This window comes from Pristis pectinata, chromosome 13 (assembly GCF_009764475.1).
Source record: "Pristis pectinata isolate sPriPec2 chromosome 13, sPriPec2.1.pri, whole genome shotgun sequence".
NCBI lineage: Eukaryota > Metazoa > Chordata > Chondrichthyes > Rhinopristiformes > Pristidae > Pristis > Pristis pectinata.
The window spans coordinates 1,914,435-1,937,050 of NC_067417.1; the positions used below are offsets into that span (position 1 = coordinate 1,914,435).

The 22,616-nt window shown below is 43.4% G+C and overlaps 1 protein-coding gene across 1 annotated transcript in view; it reads left to right on the forward strand.

The window, feature by feature from the left end:
- Nucleotides 1–22,616, forward strand: part of LOC127577291 (BTB/POZ domain-containing protein kctd15) — a 47,259-nt gene that overhangs the window by 13,299 nt on the left and 11,344 nt on the right. The window contains exons 3-5 of the mRNA XM_052028369.1: nt 6,256–6,431; nt 19,358–19,502; nt 21,153–21,458. Of these exons, the coding sequence (XP_051884329.1) occupies nt 6,256–6,431; nt 19,358–19,502; nt 21,153–21,458 (627 nt within the window). The remainder of the gene's footprint in view (nt 1–6,255; nt 6,432–19,357; nt 19,503–21,152; nt 21,459–22,616) is intronic.

The window sequence follows — 22,616 nt, forward strand, 5'->3', positions numbered from 1 at the left end:
CAGGGTGGTGAAGAAGGCACTTGGCATGCTTGCATTCATCAATCAGCGCATGGAGTACAGGAGTTGGGACATCATGATATAACTGTACAAGACAATGACGAGACTGCACTTGGGATACTGTGTATATTTCTGGATGCCCAGCAAAAGGAAGGATGCCATTAAGTTGGAAAAATGGCAGAAAAGATTCACAAGGATGTTACCAGGACTGGAGGGCTTGAGTTATAAAGAGACACTGAACAGGCTGGGACTGTTTTCCTTGGATTGTAGGAGGCTGAGGGGGGACCTTATAGAGTCTTATAAAATCATGAAGGGCATCGATAGGGTGAATAGTCACAGTTTTTTTTCACGAGAGGGGAGACTAAAACTGGAGGGCATAGATTTAAGGTGAGAGGAGAAAGATGTAAAGGGGACGTGAGGGGCAAGTTTTTCACACAGAGGGCGGTGGGTGTGTGGAACGAGCTGCCAGAGGAAGTTGTAGAAGTGGGTAAAATTACACTGCTTAAAGGACATTTGGACAGGTATATGGTTAGGAAAGGTTTAGGGGGAGATGGGCCAAATGCAGGAAAATGTGACCAGATCAGGTAAGCAACCTGTCGGTGTGGATGAGTTGGGCCAAAGAGCCTGTTTCTGTGCTGTGTGACCCTATGACACATGTACACAGGTCCCTCTGTTCCTATGCCATTAGCTTTGTTGCTTCTCATTGTTTCTACCCAAATGTATGATTTCACAGTATTCTTTATTACTGTACACAGGCACAGTAGTGTAGCGGTTAGCGTAACGCTATTACAGCACCAGCAACCCGGGTTCAATTCCAGCCGCTGTCTGTGAGGAGCTTGTACATTTTCCCCGTGTCTGTGTGGGTCTCCTCCGGGTGCTCCGGTTTCCTCCCACATTCCAAAGACGTATGGGTTAGGAAGTTGTGGGCATGCTATGTTGGTGGCGGAAGTGTGGCGACACTTGCGGGCTGCCCCCAGCACACTCTACGCAAGAGGATGCATTTCACTGTGTGTTTTGATGTACAGGTGACTAACAAAGAAACCTTAAATCTTGCCTTAATTTCATCTGCCACTTGTCTGCTCATTCAGCTAGTCGTGTCTTCTTGTACACTTTTACTGTGCTCCTCACTGATAGCACACATCTGCAAATTTGGAAACTTAAGCCAGCACACCCATATCTTTACAATATACTAAAGAAGCTGCAGTGCCAGCATTGATCCCTAGGGATACCATTGTCCATTAACCTCCAGTATGAAGAAAAACCTTAGCATTACTCCCTGCTTTCTGCCTTTAAGCCAATTTCCTATCCATGATGCTACCCTTTGATTCCATGAATCTCAGTTTTGCCAATAGCCTTTTGTGTGAGACCTTATTAAACACATGAACATCTATGCAGACATCATCTACAGCATTATCTTCATAAGCCTTTTAATTACTCAAAAATATTCAGTCTTTGGGTAAATGCAATTTTTCTTTAACAAATCTGTCCTGACTCTATCAAATCAAACTTGTCCAAGTGCTTATCAATCTTTCCCCAAATTATTATTTCTACAAGGTTCCCATAACCAAGGTTAAACTGATTGTCCTGTAGTTGCCTGAAATTTCCTTACACTCCTTTATGAACAAGAGCATCACATTTGCCATGTTCCATTCCTTTGGGACCTTCCCTGTATCTTGAGAGGAGTGGAAAATTATGGGAATCCTGTCTGCAGTTCACCCCTCAGCAAGTCGGGATGCATCCAGTCCAGGTGATTGTTTACTGTAAGCAGAGCAGCCTTTCTATTACTTGTCTTTTTGAATATATTTTCACCCTGTTTTTTACTCCTGCTACCTTCTCTTCCACTGAGATTTTGGTATCATTGTCTTATTTGGTATGGGGCAATATCGAAGGTTGCATAATGAAAGGAGGAGATATAGAGAACTAGAAACAGAAGAGGCCTTTCAGGAGTATAGAAAGTTCAGGGGGCACTTGAAAATAAATTCTGAGGGCAAAGAGAGGACATGAAATATCACCGGCAGACAAGATTAAGAAAAGCCCCAAAGCACTTCATTAGTAAAGGCAAAAGGATAACCAGTGAAAGAGTACCTATTAGGGATCAAAATGGCAATGGAGCTAGAGGACAAAAGTGAGACCTTAAATGAATACTGCTCATCCACATTCACTTTTAGTTGGAGAATGCTGGGGGAGGGGGCAGTAAACATAATAATTTTATAATGGAGGAGGAATCAGATGTTTTAGCTAGCTTAAAGGGAGATAAATCCTCAGGGCCTGATGAGCTATATCCCAGGCTGCTATGGGAGGCAAGGGAGGAGATTGCTGGGGCCCTGACAGAGATTTTTAAATCTTTGCTGGCCACAGGTAAGGTGCCAGATGACTGGAGGACAGCGAAGGTGGTGCCTTTATTCAAGAAGGTCAGTAGGGATAAGCCAGGCCTGTAAGTCTAACATCAGTGGTAGGGAAATTATTAGAAGAAAATTCCAATCTTCAGTTGGAAGGGCAGGGATTAATCAAAGAGAATCAGCATAGTTAGGGGGAGATCCTGTCTGACCAATTTGACTGTATTTTTTCAAAGAAGTAACAAAATGTATTGATGTAATATATTTGGATTACAAGGGAGACTGGTCTAAAAGGTTATGGTCCATGGGATCCAAGGCAAATTGGATCCAAAAGTGGCTTGATCATGGGAGGCAGAGGGTGATGGTGGAGAGTTTTTGTGATTGGAAGCCTGTCACCAGTTGTGAACCATAGGGCTTGATGCTGGAACCCCTGCTGTTTGTTATTTACATCAACAACGTGGATATGATGTAAGAGGTACACTTAATAAGTTTGCAGGTGACATGAAACTTGGTGGTGGTGTTGGTAATGAGGAGGATAGTTGTAGGCTACAAAGTGATATTGTGTAAGTTGTTTAGAATGGCAGAACGATGGCAGCTGGAATTTAATCCTGATAAGTCGAAGGCGGTGGGAGGGCAAGACGAGAGGGCATGGCTTCAAGGTTATGGGTGGGAGGTTCAGGGGAGATGTCGGGGGAGGTTTTTCACCCAGAGAGTGGTTGGTGCATGGAATGCACTGCCTGGAGTGGTGGTGGAGGCAGATACATTGGACAGGTTCAAGAGTTTGTTGGATAGGCACATGGAGGAATGTGAGATAGAGGGATATGCGGGAGGAAGGGGTTAGGTAGTGTGAGGGTGGTTTGATGGACGGCACAACATGGTGGGCCGATGGGCCTGTTTTGTGCTGTATGGTTCTATGGTTCTATACACAATTAACAGTAGGGTCTTATAGGGGGGCAATGAGGAACAGAGGTACGTTGCTGTATGCCCAAGGATCCCTGAAGGTGGCAGTACAGTTAGATAAGATGGTGAAGAAGGCATATTGGAACCTTGCTTTCATTAGCTAGGGCAAAGAATATAAGAGCATGGAGGTTAGGTACAACTTGTTAAAACATTGGTAAGGCTGGAGAAGGAGTACTGTGTACAGTTCTGGTCATCACACTATAGGAAGGATGTGACAGTGCTGAAAAGGGTGCAGAGGAGATTCACCAGGATGTTATGTGGACTGAAGCATCTCAATAATGAGGAGAGACTGGATAGGCTTGCCTTTTTAACTGCCTGCTTCACCGCATGCTTGCTTTCAGGAACAAGTGTACGAAGATGCCCAGGTTTCTTTGTATATCAATACTTCATCAGAAGGACAACAGCAGTTCAAGAAGAGGGCTTACCACCACTTCTTGGGGACAATTATGGATAAGCAATAAATGCTGGCCTTGCCAACAAGAGACAATTCCCAAAAAATGAATCAGTTTAAAAAGAGAATAATGTAAGCTAATTTATATCTCACAACTCACCACAGATTAGGTATTGAACCTAGAAGTGTTATAAAGGGAAGGGTGTAATCTAAAATAAGGAAAACAGGACAAAACTATTGTGTGTCTTGAATTAGCACAATATTTAGATTATACCAGTGGACCTCTAAAGTTGCTGTTTATTAAGTGAGTGTTGTATTCTGTAATACACAAAGTATCATTGTGTTCTGGTGACGCTGATTAAGATCACAAAATAGAGTCAGAGTTGTACAGCATAGAAACCAGCCCTTCTGCTCACCACACCCATGCCAACCTTTTGGTCCATCTATACATAGAATATTACAGCACAGTACAGGGCCTTTGGCCCACGATGTTTTGCCGACATCTTATCCTGCTCTAAGTTCTATCTGATACTGTTTGCCACATTAGGTCTGTTTTCTTCTCTGCTTTGCCTATTGAAGTGTCTGTCTGAAAGTCCCTTATACATACTAATGGCATCTGATCCACCTCCTCTGGCAGTGTGTTTCAGATGTCAAACATTTAAAAAAAACGTACCCCTCAGATCCACTCTAAAACTTTCTCTTACCTTAAACTTATGCCTCTTGTTTTTGATACCCCTACCATGGGAAAAAGATTTGACTATCTACACTATCTATGCCTCTAATAATCTTACACACTTCTGTCAGGTCACCCCTCAGCCTCCTTTGCTCCAGGGAAAACAAGCAAAGCCTATCCAATCTCTCCCCAAGTCCTCCAATCCAGCAACATCCTGGTGAATTTCCTCCGCATGCTCTCCAGCACAATCGCATCCTTCGTAAATGATCAAATTGACAACTAAACAAGTTACTCAAGTTTTAATTACTGTACAATTGCTGATCAGGGAATAGTGAGGAGTGGAACGTGAGGTTCTGGGCCTAGAGCCCAGGACCCAGGCCTGAGGTGTGAGGTCCAGTGACTGGGCCACAGGGCTCAGAGTGTGCAAAATCCGGAATGACAAGTCCTGATCCTGTGTGATAGCTGAGGCTTGATAGTGAGGTTTGGAATGTAAGCTGTCGGCTGTGGGGACCAGGTTTCATGCCTTGACTGTAGTCTGTGGTGTTGGTTGTGAAGTATGAGATGCTGTGTGTAAAGTGTGGGAGTGAATTGCAGGCTGTGAGGTACAAGGAGTGAGATGTGAGGGTGGGACATGAAGTGTGGGATGTAAGGTACAGGGTGTGAGAGTGCGTTCTCAGACGTTCATTTTTATCTCTTGAATAGTTTTTTAAATAATGATTTGCACGTGGCTTGTAGAAATCAGAACCCTTTTGTTTGACAGAATCTTCTGTAATTCAGCATGTGTGGAAAATGGAAAAAAAATTGTATCAGGACTGGAAATTTCCTGTTGTGATTGGGGCAAGAACAAAGAGGCAGGTTACTGGTGCTACTGCACTAGCCTTCAGCTCATAGTCATAGAATCAGAGTGCATGGAAGCAGGTCGTGTGGCCCACCGAGTCTGTGCTGACATCAACTGCCATTTGCTCTAAATCTTAATTTATCTTTTCCACATTTCAACCAACTCCTCCCAATCTTCACACAAGGGTAACTTACACCAGTGAATTAACCTGATGATTTTGTGGAAATGGCCACCCTGATGGACCAGCTGGTCTTAAGGCACCATCTTTTTTTATTTCCAACAGCAGCAACCAGCACTCTTTCAGAGTCAGTAACAATTCAAGCTATTGCAGTGGCAGAATCTCCATCACCTAATCAGAAGAGTCACTGTCAAATCACTGTTTTTCCTAATTTGTAGTATCTTTATGAATGATGGAATTCAAAGAAAATGCAGGAGAAGCTATCACTTTTAATGCCCTTCTGATCTTTCTCCCTGGTTTTGCTCACTGTCATAGAGATACCCTCTAACTGCAGGACAGTATGTGAGGATTTGCAATCCTTACTGGCCTCCAATCTATCTCCATAGATCAGTGGGATGATTGATCTAAAAACAGCCCTCAGATTCTGAAAGCTCAGAGAGAGGGAGAGAGGGAGAGAGAGAGAGAGTGAGAGCAGCCTGCACTGCAAGTGCCAGTGTCTGGGACACAGACCTCCGGCTATCTTTCTACCCACTGCCTGAGCTGCTGAGGGAATTGTGTTATTTATTGGATTGTGACCACATAGACTCTAGATTCCAGTGAATCAGCTATAATGAAGAAACCTCACATTTACGGCTTTAGGTGGGATCTATAGACTTCCATCTTATGCTAGGCCATTTGCGCACATGCTTCTGAACTGCCTTCACACCCTACAAGTACATGATGTTGCTGGTATTTCTCATTTGAGTACTTTTGACCTGTGCCATCTTGGTTCCTATGCCCCATTGTCTCAGTGATGAGAGTTTTCTGCCAAGCGGGCAGTCTCACACAAGAATAGAAAATTGCACCTTTGTTACTTTTATTCTGTCGATGTTGTGTTTTCAGGAGGGAAGAACAATGTCACGTCTGTCTCTGACCCGCTCCCCTGTGTCACCCGTGGCATCTCAGGGCATTCCACTGCCAGCTCAACTCACCAAGTCCAATGCTCCTGTTCACATTGATGTTGGTGGACACATGTATACCAGCAGCCTAGCCACCTTAACCAAATACACAGACTCCAGGTAAGAGTTTTAATCTTGTCAGCAGGCAGTCGTCATCAGCAGATGGTTAATGGTTAAAATGCAGACAATTGCCAGTGGATCTTTATTTTGATCAGTCCTAACTTGTGACCAGCCTACCCAGGTAGTCGGCTCAATCTCACCCTGCAGGAGTGATGAAGTTACATCTTGCTGTCTTTTTTTAAATTAGTCAGAAAATCTGACTAATGTAGTGATGATTTGCAGCAGGCTGAAAAGCTTGAGCATGTAGATATTAAGAAAGAGGAGGTGCTGAAACTTTTGGAAAGCATCATGTTGGATAAGTCGCTGGGACCAGATGAGATGTACCCCAGGCTGCTGTGGGAGGCGAGGGAGGAGATTGTGGAGCTTCTGACAATGATCTTTGCATCATCAATGGAGATGGGAGAGGTTCTGGAGGATTGGAGGGTTGTGGATGTTGTTCCCTTATTCAAGAAAGGGAGTAGGGATAGCCCAGGAAATTATAGACCGGTGAGTCTTACCTCAGTGGTTGGTAAATTGATGGAGAAGATCCTGAGAGGCAGGATTTATGAACATTTGGAGAGGTATAATATGATTAGGAACAGTCAGCATGGCTTTGTCAAGGGCAGGTCCTGCCTTGCGAGCCTGATTGAATTTTTTGAGGATGTGACTAAGCACATTGATGAAGGGAGAGCAGTAGATGTAGTGTATATGGATTTCAGCAAGCCATTTGATAAGGTACCCCATGCAAGGCTTATTGAGAAAGTAGGGAGGCATGGGATCCAAGGGGACATTGCAATGTGGATCCAGAACTGGCTGGCCCACAGAAGGCAAAGAGTGGTTGTTGACAGGTCATATTGTGCATGGAGGTCGGCGACCAGTGATGTTCCTCAGGGATCTCTTCTGGGATCCTTACTCTTTGTGATTTTTATAAACGACCTGGATAAGGAAGTGGAGGGATGGGTTAGCGAGTTTGTGGATGACACAAAGGTTGGAGGTCTTGTGGATCATGTGAAGGGCTGTCAGGGGTTACAGCGGGACATAGATAAGATGCAAAACTGGGCTGAGAAGTGGCAGATGGAGTTAAACCCAGATTAAGTGTGAAGTGGTTCATTTTGGTAGGTCAAATATGATGACAGAGTAATGTACTAATAGTAGGACTCTTGGCAGTGTGGAGGATCAGAGGGATCTTGGGGTCCGAGTCCATAGGACGCTCAAAGCAGCTGCACAGGTTGACCCTGTGGTTAAGAGGCATATGGTGTATTGTCCTTCATCAATTGGGGAATTGAATTTGGGAGCCGAGAGGTATTGTTGCAGCTATATAGGACCCTGGTCAGACCCCACTTGGAGTATTGTGCTCAGTTCTGGTCGCCTCATTACAGGAAGGACATGGAAGCCATAGAAAGGGTGCAGAGGAGATTTACAAGGATGCTCCCAGGATTGGGGAGCATGCCTTATGAAAACAGGTTGAGGGAACTCGGCCTTTTCTCCTTGGAGCGACGGAGGATGAGGGGGACCTGATAGAGGTGTATAAGATGATGAGAGGCATTGATCGTGTGGATAGTCAGAGGCTTTTCCTCAGGGCTGAAATGGTGGCCACAAGAGGACATAGGTTTAAGGTGCTGGGGAGTAGGTATAGAGGAGATGTCAGGGGTAAGTTTTTTACTCAGAGAGTGGTGAGTGTGTGGAATGGGCTGCCAGCAACGGTGGTGGAGGCAGATACGATAGGGTCTTTTAAGAGACTGTTGGATAGGTACATGGAGCTGAGAAAAATAGAGGGCTATGGGTAAGCCTAGTAATTCCTAGGGCAGGGACATGTTCGGCACAGCTTTGTGGGCCGAAGGACCTGAATTGTGCTGTAGGTTTTCTATGTTTCTATCTGGAAATTGTAGGGGTTAAATGGGCAAATGAGAGGGCCCAATCCAGAAGGAGTTTGACTGTTGGAAGAACATACAATAGGAATAGAAGCATTCATTCCCTTGGATCTGTCTTGCCATTTAGTAAGGTCCTGGCCATCTTCCTGCACTAGCCCCATATCCCTTGATTCCTTAAGTATCTCTGAGGGGGCTCAATCAATGACTGAGCCTCCTCAACCCTCTGCATTCTGCTCTTCAGGCTCCTTTGAAGAGACTTATTTTGCGGGTGAATAGGAACCAGAGATAGAAGCGGGAGTATGGATTTGGCCCCTTGTGCCTACTCCACCATTCAATAAGAGAATCTTCTCCCTCAGTGCCGCTTTCCTGCAGAAACCTCATTCCCTTTGATTCCAAAAATCCATTAACCTCTATCTTGAATATGTTAAACGACTGAGTTCCAACAGCCTCTTGGGGAGAGAATTCCAATGATTCACCACCCTCTGGGTGAAGACGGTTTTTCTCATGAACTGTACTCCCACTATCACAAGTGTATCCTTTCTTAGGGAGGAAGACCAGACTTTTACTTAAAATATTTTAGGTACAGTCTCACCAGAGTCCTACATAATTGCAGAAATACGCCTCTACTCTTGTATTCAAATTCCCTTGCAGTAAAGACCTTTGCACCATTTGCCTTCCTACTTGCTTCCTGAGACTACATCTTAACTATCAGTGATTTGTGTGCAAGGATATCCTATGAACACAAAACCTTTCAATCTCTCACCATGTAAAAAATACTGTGCCTTTTTTATTTTTCCCCCAAATTGCAAGAGCTCAAATTTTAACACATCATATTTCATCTGCCATGTTCTGTCTTTTCATTCAATCAGTCCATTGACCCCTGTTGCATCTCTGTATCCTCCTCCCAGCCCACACTGCCGCCCAGCTTAGCATCATCAGCAAACTTGGGTATACGCTGTGCCTGATCCCCTCATCTAAATCATTTATGTAGATTGTGAATTGCTGAGACCCCTGTGGCACTTCACTAGTCACACCTGTAGAACCCAACAAAGACCCTGCTTTTCCAACTCTGTTTCCTGTCCTGTAACTAACCTTCATCCACACCAATATATTGTCCGCTATATACAGCCTAATTATATTTGATAATCTCCTGCATGGTACCTCATCAAATTCCTTCTGAAAGCCCTAATGCACCACTTCAACTGGTTCGTCATCATCTATTCTGAAGATATGAAACAGATTCAGGAACAGGCCAAATGGCCCTCAGACCTGCTTTGCCATTAGATAAGATCATGGCTTATCCAATTTTGGCCTCAACAATACCTTCCCACACCCACACACCTTAACTCTTTTGTATTTCACGTCATTCTCCATCTTCATATATGCAATGATTATACCTCCAACAGCTTCTCTGTGGTAAAGAATTTGAAAGATTCACGATCCTCTGAGAGAAGAAATTTCTCCTCATCTCCATCTTAGACAGGTGACCCCTTATTCTCAATACCCCACTTAGGAAAAAATCCTCTCTGCATCCACCCTATCCATTGTCTTTTAAAAGTTGTTATTGTATCTGCCTCAACTACATCCTTTGGCAGCTCGTTCCATGTATGTACTGCCCTCTGTGTTTTTAAAAAAAAGTTGCTCCTCAATTTCTTATTAAATTTCTCCCCTCTCACCTTAAACCTGTGCCCTCTAGTTCTTGATTTCCCCAACCCTGGGAAAAAGGCTGTGTGTATTCACCCTTTCTATGCCCCCCAATGATTTTATACACCTCCATAAAATTACCTCTCAGACTCCTACGCTCCAAGGGAAAAGGTTCTAGCCTGTCCAACCTCTCCCTATAACTCAGTTCCTCGAGTTCTGGAAAATTCTATATCTTTTCTGCACTTTTACCATTTTAATAACATCTTTTCTATACCAGGATGACTGAAACTGAACACAATACTCCAAGAGTGGCCTTACCGGTGTCCTGTACAACCACACTATAACCTCCCAATTTCTATATTCACTGCTGTGACTGATGAAGGCCAGTGTGCCAAAGGCCTTCTTCACCACCCTGTCTACCTGTGACTCCACTGTCAGGGAACCATGTACTTAAATTCAATGTTCTACAACACTCCCTGGACCCTACCATTTACTGTGAAAGTCCTGCCTTGATTTGACTTTCCAAAGCACAAGACATTTCACTTATGTGAATTAAACTCCATCTGTCATTCTTCGGTCTACTTACCCAGCTGATCAAGATCCCCGTGTAACTTTTGGTAACCTTCTTCACTGTTGACGACACCACCTATTTTAGTGTCATCTGCAAACTTGCTGACCACGCCTCGTACACTCTCATCCAAGTCATTGATAAAGGTGACAAACAACAATAAACCCAGCACCGACCCCAAGGCACACACTGGTCACGGGCCTCCAGTCTGAGAAACAACCTTCCACCCTTGCCCTCTGCTTCCTCCCATCAAGCCAGTGTGTATCCAATTAGCCAGCTCTCCCTGGATCCCATGTGTTCTAACCTTCTAGAGCAGCCCACCCAATGAAACCTTATCAAAGGCCTTACTGAAGTCCATATAGACCACGTCTCCACCCTGCCCTCATCGACCTTGTTGGTTACATCATCAGAAAACTCAATCGTTCGTAAGGCATGATCTCCTATGTATAAAGCCACGCTGACTATGCCTAATCAACTCCTGCCTTTCCAGACATGTGTATATCTTATCCCTCAGAACTCTCTCCAGTAACTTACCTATCACAGATGTTAGGCTTACTGATCTATAGTTCCCAGGTTTTCGTTGCAGCCCTTCTTAAATAAAGACACTGAATTTGCTACCCTCCAGTCTTTTGGCAACTCACCTGTGGCTAACGATGATGCAAACTTTTCAGCCACGGTTCCCACAATTTCTTCTCCAGCCTCCCACAGTGTTCTTGGATATACCTGGTCAGGCCCTGGAGCTTTCTCTACCTTTATACATTTTAAGACATTCGGCACCACCTCTACTGTAATGCAGATTATCCCCAAGACCTCCCTATTAACTTTCCCTGGTTCTGTAGCCTTAATGTCTTTCTCCATGGTAAAAACAGAGGAGAACTAGTCATTGAGGACATTGCCCACCTCCTGCGGCCCTACACAGAGATGTCCATTTTGGTCTTTGAGGGGCCTTATTCTAGTTATCCTTTTCCCCTTAATATACTTGTAACATCTCTTCGGATATTCCTCAATCTTTGTCAAAGCTACCTCATGCCTCTTTTTGGCCTCCTGATTTCCTTCTTGACTACACGTGCACCCCCTATACTCCTCCAGCTGCCTGCACCTGACCCATACCTTCCTTTTCCTGGCCAGCTCCTCAATATTTCTCGTCATCCAGGGGTCCCCACTCCACATAAATAATTTGCTTTTCCATCCTTGCCTCTGAAGAGGATAACTTTGCATTTCCCCACATCATACTCCATCTGACAATTTCTGGCCCACTCACTCAGCCCATCCATAACCCTCTGAAGGCTCTTTGTGCTGCCTCACAACTTGCTAATTCACTTATCTTTGTGTCAGACTTGGCTGCAGAACTCAGTCCCTTCATCCAAGTCATTAATACAGACTGCAGATAATTGAGGCACCAGCACTGATCCCTATGGAACTCCAGTAGTTAATGACTGCTAATCCAAAAATGGTCCATTTATCCTGATTCTCTGTGTTCTGTTAGTTGGCCAATCCCCTATCCATGGCAATATATTAGCCCAAACCCGAATACCCTTAACTTGACTTTACTTTCCTGATTTTTGTCTGACTCTTCTCTTAAATTACTGCTTTATATTTGTGGATTTCCAGTCCTCCAAAATCGAGGGATTTTAGTAAATTATAGCCAATGCAGCCACTATATCAGAGGCCATTTCCTTAAGACCCGAGGATTCAGGCCATCAGGCCTTTAGCCCCATCAGGTTGCTGAGTACTTATTCTTGAGTGACGGAGATTGTTTTGAGTTCCTCACTCCCTACAGCCCCTTGGTTATCTGTTGTTATTGGCATATTTTTGGTGTCTTCTGCTGGGAACACTGACTGAAAATAATTTCTTGGAATCTCTGCCATTTCTTTATTTCCCATGATTAATTCCTCAGTCTCATCCTCTAAGGAACCAATCTTTACTTCAGCAAATCTTTGCCTTTTTACATACCTGTAGAAACTCTTACTGTTTGTTTTTATATTATTTCTTGGTTTTCTGTCATATTCCATCCTCTCTCCTCAAGTAAGGAGACCGGAACTGCACGCAATGGCTGCGGCCTCACCAGTACCCCGTACAGTTGCAGCATGACCTCCCTGCTCTTAAATTCAATCCCTCCAGCAATATAGGCCAACATTCTGTTTGCTTTCTTGATAACCTGTTGCACCTGCAAACCAACGTCATGCGATTCATGCACGAGCACTCCGAAGTCCCTCTGCACAACAGCATGCTGCAATCTTTCACCATTTAAATAATAATCTGATATTCTACTTTTCCTTCCAAAGTAGATGACCTCACATTTACCAACATTGTACTCCATCTGCCAGACCCTTGCCCACTCACTTAACCTATCTATATCTCTCTGTAGACTCTCTGCATCCTCTGCTACATCTATTTCTTGGTTTATTACCTGTACCACTGTAATGTTATTATTTGGTGGCCTATAGACGCTAAGGGCAGGCACGGTAGTGTAGTGGTTAGTGTAACGCTATTACAGTGCCAGAGACCTAGGTTCAATCCCCGCTGCTGTCTGTAAGGAGTTTGTATGTTCTCCCCATGACTGTGTGGGTTTCCTCCGGGTGCTCTGGTTTCCTCCCAGATTCCAAAGACGTACGGGTTAGGAAGTTGTTGGCGCCAGAAGCGTGGCGACACTTGTGGGCTGACCCCAGAACACTCTACGCAGAAGATGCATTTCACTCTGTGTTTCGATGTACATGTGACTAATAAAGATATCATGTCTTTATATGGAACATAGAACAGTACAGCACAGGATCAGGTCCTTCGGCCCATGATGTTATGCTGAACTAATTAATCTTGTAATTAAAAGCCTAACTAAACTAATCCCTTTTGCCTACACAATGCCCATACTCATACTCTCTCCATTCTCTGCACATTCTGGGCCTATCTAAGAGCCTACTAAACGCCTGTATCATATCTGCCTCCACCCCCACCCCTGGCAGCGCATTCCAGGGACCCACCGCTCTCTGTGTTTTTAAAAAAACTTGCCCCGCACATCTCCTTTGAACTTTCCCCCTGACCTTAAATGCATGCCCTCTCGTATAAGACATTTTGATCCTGGGGAAAAAGATACCAGCTGTCCATGCCATATATAAAATAATTCTTTTTGTGTAAAGTTAATCTAGATTTGGTGTAGATCTATATTGTAGGTTTAGTCTATATAATTCTTTTAGTGTCGATTTATTCTGCATGTAACCTATGCTGTGCCCGTTCTGGAAGTATTTGATGGGACAGTCTAAAAGTATGATAAATAGATTGTGAGCTTGGTTTTGTAGCCCTCCATCTGTCTCTTTCTTAGGACTGTATCATAGGCCTTAAGCAGCCATTAGTTCATCACCAACTTACTGTTCTTCACTTGTCTTGGAGACATTGATTCCTTAGATTGATTCTGGGATGAGATTGATGTCTTATGGGGAGAGTGATGAAGATTGACCTGTATACATTGAAGTTTAGAAAAATGAGTGTTTTTGTATCAAAGCAATACAATAGTCAGAATGATTGACGGATTGGATGCTGAGAGGTTACGTCTCTCACAGGAGGGTCTCGTGCTAAAAAGCATTGTCTCAGAATAAGGAGTAGGCCATTTGGGAGAGAGGAGATATTTCTTTAAACGGAATGCTATAAGTGTTTACCTTGGAGGGCTGTGGATACTTAGTTGTTGACTATATTCAGATCTGAGGTACATTTTTGGACAATAAGGGAATCAGAGGATAACTGGATCAGGTGAACAAAATGTGTCCACATCTTGGACAGGACGTGGGGTCAGCTATGATCTTATTGAATGACTGAGCAGGTTCAAGGGCCCATGTGACTGACTTCTCTTTCTTCTGTTTTAGACAGAGAACGGGCACAAGATATCTGCTCTGATCACCATGGCTGTGTTTCTTATTCGGAAACCAGTGGTATTGGGAGTGACAAAGAAAGAGGAAACACAGAAAAGTAAAACCCCAGGCATATAAGGGACTGCTTATTGATTGTGTAAAATGGTTAGCATCGATTTCTCAGAGTCCTTGCATCTCTGGAGAAATGATCATCTGGTCAGATGCTCTTGCTTTTAAAGTACCAGCCTCTGGTATGGAGAAGTAGCATTGCCATTTATTTCCACTGGATTTGTGACCCCTTTCAAAGTAAAGCATGGGTTTTAATCAATGACCCTGCAGGTAGCAGTATCATCGTTTCAGCTAGTAGTCCACTGTGGATATTTTCACATATCCATTTCCACATGTATACTTGTAGATCTACTGCCTCACCACCACCTCCTGATGCTGTTATCATCCCTAAACTGGCAGACTTTTTGTCTGGTATCCAGCACTGGATGAACAGAAATTTCCTCCAGCAAAACGCTGGAAAGCTCAAAGCTGTTATCTTCAGTCCCCATCGTTAACTCTGTACCAAACCATTGGCACTCTCCATCCCCAGCTACATTTGAATTTGAACCAGCCACAATGGACATTGGACCTAGTTTCTCCTCTAGACCTTCTGCACCTTAGATAGACGTGACTATACCGACTTAGTCCTGATCTCCATCCCTCATTCGAACATCCATAAACTTGACAATACTCTGTTGAGCTTCATCTAACTTGACCAGGTTTTGTTTTCTCATGATCTCTCTGACTCTCAGCTAACTTTAACATTTCCATCTATAACTTCACCTTTCCTATCTCTGTAATCTCCTCAGTGGAATATAGTATGCTGCATTTCAGCTGCTGCCATCCATGTTGTGAAGGTAACCCTCAGTGCCCTAGCGTAGTGAGTTCCAGGATTTGGAACCAGTGACAACAAAGGAACAGCACTGTATTTCTGCGCAGAATGGTGCATCATTTGGAAGGCAACCACCTTCACCTCTCCTAGAATTCAGCTGTTTTTTTGCATGTTGAACTCAAGATATCCTGAGATCTGGAGGTGAGTGTTCCTGGCAGAATACAGACTAGCCATTATTGAGACACAAGAAATTCTGCGGATGCTGGAATCTGGAGCAATACACAAAAGGAGCACTTTCCTGCAGATAAAATGTTGTCAGGAACCAGTGTCTTGCCGTATCTAGTTTTCTCAGCATTTTTGACAATATATGGAGTGAACTGAAGATTGGTAGGGATAGTAAGTGAAGTTGACATGGATCAGTCACAATACTTAAAGCTAAAGATAGTTGCAAATACCTGAACCTTGTCTTTTGTGTTCTGAACTTTGACCTCAGAGTGTTTGGGGATGTTTATAGAACTTCTACTCATTAGCTGTTTAATTGTCCACCACCATTTGTGAAGGTATATGGTAGAAACACAGAGCTTTGATTTGATTGGTTAGCTCTTTCTTGCTGTTCCTGACTCAGTAATGGTACAGTGAGGAAAATGCTGGACACTGATGGTGTTGAACATAACTCTGCTGCTGTAATGGCCACATTACAAGAACACAATTGGAACATTAAAAAAAAGTCTATTTTCATGCAATGTGATCACTAAATGTAGATAAACCACCTTCGCCACATGAAACCCACTCCAGGATGTTAGGAGAAGCAAACAAGGAAATACCAGAGACTCTCCATCATTCTCCAATCTTTGCCTGCTGATTTGGTGCTGGAGGACTGGAGGAGTATTGGTATTGGTGTTGGTTTATTATTGTCACTGGTCCCGAGGTACAGTGAAAAGCTTGTCTTACACACCGACCGTACAGGTCAAACATTGTTTCTTTATAAAGGATGAAAGGAATGTACCAACTAATCACAGACCAGTCTGCCCAACCCCTAATGGTGGGGAAATCCTTGGAATAAATTCTGAGGAGCAATATTGATCAACATTTAATAAAGCATTGATTATTTAAGGATTGTCAGTATGGATTTGCTATGTGAAGGTTGCGTTTGTCTAACTGGATTGAACTTTATGCAGTTAACAAGAGGGGACATTGAGGATAACGCATTTGATGTAGTCTACTTGGATTTTAACAAGGCTTTTGACAACGTCCTATATGACAGGAAAATAAAAGCCCTTGGGATCCAGCAGCAGGAAGTAAACATGAAGTGATTAGGGGCTTTAGTGACTGGAAGGCTCTTTCCAATGGGGTTCCACAGAGCTCACTTGCTTTTAGTGGTGCACATTAATGAATAAAATTTAAATGTAGCCAATATTATTAAAAGATTTTCAAATGATTGAGTGCTTGGCGGTGTGGGCAAAAGTTGGAGCCTGCAGGAAGACTGGACAAGTGGACAGAAAAATGTTGAATGGAATATACTGCAGTAAAGTTCAAGTTTACTGTCATTGGCACACATACCCAGGGTATAAATGCCACGAAAATTAGCTTTCTGCAGCAGCAGCACAGTACGTTACAAACATGACAAACAGAAGTTAACATAAACTTAACATAAATTACACAGAACTTACATAGCAAAATAAACATAACGATGTTAGTGCAAGTTGAGAGAGAGAAAAAGGAAATACAGTCTGAGGCAGCGTTGGGGTTTTTCAGGTCAGTTCAAGAACCTGACGGCAGTGGGGAAGAAGCAGTTGTTGAACCTTGAGGTGTGGGGTCTTCAGGGTCCTGTACCTCCTGCCTGATGGCAGCATCAAGATGAGGGCACGGCCCCAGGTGTTGGGAGGATAAACAAGGCAGAGAAATACACAATAAATGGTAGGGAACAGAGGGAACTTGGATGCATATCCACAGATCTCTGAAGGACAAATCTAATCCAGCTACAAACCACCCAATCAATGTACCCAAGAAAGGTGTCGACAGTGTTATCAAGAAGCACTGATAGCTAATTTGGGCTTCACTAGGACCACTCTTTCTAGATTTCATGCCATAAATACACTGCTGCAAGAGAAGCAATTAATACAGGTACAGTCATACACTTGACGTGCCAGCACAAATCTTGGACAAAGCAACCCGCTTGAGGTTGGCACCCTTCCACTATGTAAACATACAGAAGTGCACACTGGTTGCAGAATGTACCATCTACAACTGTAGTAACTTGCCCAGGCTAGGCTTCTAGCACCTTCCAAACACACAACCTCTACTACCAAGAAAGACAAAGACACCATTATCTGCAGGTTCCCCTCCAGCATCCTGATTTGTTGCTTCAACATTGCAGGATCTAGATTCCAGAACTTCCAACAAGTCTGTCAGGGTACCTTTGCCAGAAGTTCAAAGTAGCAGTTTAAAAAGGGCTCACCCCACCATATTGAGGACAATTATGGATGGGCTATAAATTCTGGCCTTGTCAGTGACACCCAAGTCCTGAAAAGTGAACAATTAGAAAAGGTGGCCTGGTCATTCATTAAGGTGGTTAAGAAAGGAAATTAATGCTTCCTTTTACTGCTGAGGCACAGAATGTGCTGGAACTATATCAAACTTAATTTAGAAATACTATCATCATCTCTGGTCACCACATTACAGGAAAAATATGAGAAGATACAAAGATGTTGCCAACATTTATTTGAGGAAAAGTTAGATAGGCTAGCATTTTTTTTAAATGGGGAGGCTAAAATGTAAAACTATGGAGGGCCAAGAAAAAATTGATATGAAGAATGTTACCCTCAATATTTAAAACTCCAATAATACGGCATCTAGTTACTCTAAAACCTGATGGTTCAGCATCTGGCTGCCTTATAGTTAGTTAGGGATTTGGACAGTGAGTAGATGTGCAACCACAGCTGGCGGATAGTCCAGAGTGTGGTCAGGACCATGAGCTGTGTGTGTAGCCACAAGACATGGGTTGGAGTTGGAACAGGGTCAATCTTAAATTCACAAGCTGAAACTCACCAGGTTCACTGGAAAATTTATTATACTACTGTGTAATGAGCAAAAAAAAAGTTAAAGCTTTGTTTGAGTATTACTAGAATAATATCCAGTAGTCCAGAAAATCAGCTTGCCTGGCACTACCAAATTCCCAAGGGTGCTGGATTATCAGAGTTTTATCTGGCAAATGGATTTAAAATAATGAAATAATGTTTCCAGTCAGAGGCAGATAGGGGTCTGAATAGCCATTTGATGTGCAGCCATTTTCACTGCCTGTTACAGGGCTTGTCTGGCGGCCATGTCCTTTAGGATTTGGGCATTCAGTACTGGTGCTATCAAACCATTATTGGTAATGGGCATTGGTTCCCATCCAGAGCACATTCCCTCTCAGTACTACTTCCAGGTGGGCTTAACCACGGAGAAGTACTGAATCATCAGCTGAGGGAAGATGGTAGGAGGGAATCAGCAGGAAATTTCCTTGCCTGTGTTTGACCTGACACCACTTCCAGCAGGTCTGACCTGATGGTGGGACAGGAGAAATCCAGGAAGGGTGTGGGATGTTGGATGAAAGGTGTGACTTTGTGAATATGATTGTGAATATCAAACCTTTGAAGCTGTCCCAATTTAGACACTCTCAATATGTTGATGGGAAATTGTAAAACATTAGTTAACTCTAATATAAGTTTGCAGACTAGGGAACACTGAAATAAAAGAGAACAAAGCACAATCCGTCAGGTCAGTATAACTTGTTGTTCACATACCGTGGACTCCTTGAGGAGAGTGTGTCCTTTCAACTGCCTCAGCAAGGCTTGAGCCAAAATTTCCCAGGAGCCTTGGTCTGCGGATCTTTTGCTGGTTTAATTATATAGGACAATCACAGATATTATTATATTGTTAGGTTCCACATGCATCCTGTGACGTATCTTTTCTAATGTTATGATTAGCTCTTACCATTTATTCTGTAGTTCTTCGATTGTTTCTTAATAGCTGGCTATTTGCTACAAGTGTTGATAAGTGTTTTGGATTCAGGATTCGATATTGTTGAAAAATGAATACCAAACTATGGTCAAACAGATTAAAAGTTTATTTTGGTACACATGAAGATCGCATTCTGTTCTCAGGATAGGACGCCTGTTCAATGGCACAGAGCCCATCGTCCTGGACAGTTTAAAACAGCACTATTTCATTGATCGAGATGGAGAGATTTTCCGATACATCTTAAGTTTCCTCAGGACGTCGAAGCTCCTGCTTCCAGAAGACTTCAAGGTGAGGGTGCAACAATATTTCAGATAAATCTCCTCACCTATTCCTTTTTACGTTCAGTAATCAGTGATCTTCCAAAGCTGCTGCCTCATCCTGGGTTAAGGGTTCCAATGAAACTTATCCTCATATTTCCATAGAACCTTCCCCAACCAAAGAACATCCCAAGCAAAAAAGTCAACTTATACCTAGCATGATCCCACAACGTAATGACAAGCAAAAAATATATTTAATGATGTTTATTGAAGGAGACTGTCTGACAGAAACCAAGGAGAGCGCTCCAGTTGAGGTAGCATCCTGCTGAATCTCTTTTCTCCAGTACAACCACATCCTTCCTGGAGTGTGGCGACCATATCTACACACAATACTTCACGTGCAGTCTAACCAGTGCTTTGTGAAATCGCAACAGTGATGTCCCAGTTTTTATATTTTATGCCCCAACATACAAGCCAAGCATGCCATTTTCCTTCTTCACCAAGCACGCCATATACCTTCTTCTGCCTGTGTTGGCACTTCCAGGGAGCTATGGTCTTGTACCCCAAGGCCCCTATTGATCAACATTCCTTAGTGCCCTACCATTTGCTGTACATGTCCTACCCCTATCTGCCTTCCCAAAACGCATCAGTTCACACTTGTTGAGATTAAATTCCATAAGGGAATGTAGTAGATGTAATTTTTCAAGTTGCAGAAGGCTTTTGATAAGTTGCTATGTAACAGAGCAACAAATAAGGTCAATGGACAAGCTGCAAAACGGCTAGCTTGCAGAAAGCAGTGGATTTTTAAAAGAATAACTCATAGGATGTGTTCATTGCTACCAAGATCAACATTTGTACCCATCCCTATTTATCTTTGAACTGGCTGGATTGCTAAGCCATTTTGGTTTTAAATCAGCCACATTTCTCTGGGCCTGAAGTCACATACAAACCAGGCTGCTTAAATATGACAGATTTCCTTTTCTGAAAGACATTAGTGAACCAGATACAACCTTTTAAACAACAATCTAGTTGTTTCACGGTCATTGTTTCTGATGCTACTTTAGTCCAGGTTTACTTCATTACTTGAATTTAAGTGCCAATTGCTGTGATTTGAATTCCAGTTCATTAACTCAGGCCTTTGGATACCAGGCCAATAATTAACATAAAACAGGAGTAGACCAGTCTGTACCTCACACCTGCTCTGATGTTCAGTAAGATCACAGCTGAACTCAAGTGAACTGGAGGTCCCCTGACATGGTGGAATTTGAATTTAACCTGTCGATCATTAGTCCAGTGACATAACTACTGTGGTATCATTCTCATAAAGAGTAACTATTCAGAGGGAGAAAAACTGGAAAGTGGAGCCCCTCAGGAGTCATCCCTGGGTCTCTGTCATTCACAATTTATGTTAATGATTGAGGAATCAAAACACAACTTCTAAATCTGTGGATGACACAATACTAGGAATGGATGAGAAGGGGAGGAGGAGGCTTGAGTTGAACACAGATGCCAGCACGAACTGGTGGACTGAGTAGCGCTTTCAGGGCTGTACGTTTCTTTGCAATGCTCTGTGATTAAAAGGGTGGAGCAGGCTCGAGGGTTGAGTAACCTCCTCCTGTTCCCATCTGAGCAGGAAATCCAGAATGGAAAAAAATTCAAAGTGAAGTTGTTCTTGTTGCAGGATTTCAGCCTGTTATATGAAGAAGCAAAGTATTACCAGCTACAGCCCATGGTGAGAGAACTGGAGAGGTGGAAGCAGGAACGGGAGCATCGAAAGTGCTCGCAACCTTGTGAGTGTCTGGTGCTGAGGGTGACTCCTGACCTGGGAGAGCGCATCAGTCTAAGTGGAGAGAAATCATTAATAGAGGATATTTTCCCTGAGACTGGGGATGTCATGTGCAACTCTGTAAACGCTGGGTGGAACCAGGACCCCACGCATGTAATCCGATTTCCAATCAACGGATACTGCCGGCTTAACTCAGTCCAGGTAAGAGCCAGTCCTGGGTTTGAGGTCCTGAGCTGGAGCAAGTTCCTTGGTAATGTAACGGTATTAGCACAAGGGTTTAGTGATTACTATCTGGGTGCTCCAGTACTCAGTATCCGTATGACAACTTGAAGAGTAACCTCAGATGTGTTGGTAGAACAACAGCACAGGACCTCAAGAAGTGATTGAAATAAACAGTGGGATGAGCATGATCAGGAAAATGAAATGAGCCCTCACCAGATTCAGACATCCAGTGTGTCAGAGGAACAGGTGTTCGACCATAGGACCAGGGCACTCTGATCCCAGTGTATCGGAGATAGAGGTATACACACTAAAAGCCCAAGTTACCACAAAACTGGTGTGACAAAGATACAAGTACGTACACTACAAACTCAGGGTATTGTGTGCTTGTTGTACAGAGGTATGTACAAACAGTATAGATTCACAGCACTGTAGGATCTATCTGCCATAGATACTATCTCATTAGGATGTTCCCCTGGGATGGAGCATCTCATTTATGAAGAGAGACTGGATAGGCTGGGTTTGTTTTCCTTGGAGCAGAGAAGGCTGAAGTGGTACCTGATAGGGCTATATAACATTATGAGTGGCATAAATAGAATAGATAGTAGGAAGTGAAAATCTTAAAAAAGCTGCAGATTTTGGAAATCTAAAATAAAAAAGAGAAAATGCTGGAAGTAGTCAGCAGGTCAGGCCGCATCTGTGGGAAGAGAAACAGAGTTAATGTTTCAGGTCAAAGACCCTTCGTCAGAACTGGGATGGAGAGAAAAGCAGCTCATTAAGCTGCCAGGAAGGTGGAGGAGGGGAGATTTCTCCAGCAGGGTAAAACTGGAGTGACCACGGGGAGAAGCTGTAAACCAGGTTATCTGGTCAGTGAGTGAATGGGAGCAGTTAGAGAGTGAGAACACAGACAAAAGGATGTAGGAGTTGTGAAACGCAGAGCAGGAATTGATGCCCGGCAGGTCAGGCTGGTCATGTCCTCCCCTCCCAGAGAGGGGAGGAAAGGAAAAGAGGAAAACAACCAGGCTGAACCACGTTCACAGACGGATGTCTGATACAGACCGAGAAATCAAGTTGCTGAAGTTGTAGAATTCAATATTAAGTCCAGAAGCTCACAATGTGCCCACACAGATGTAGTGTTGT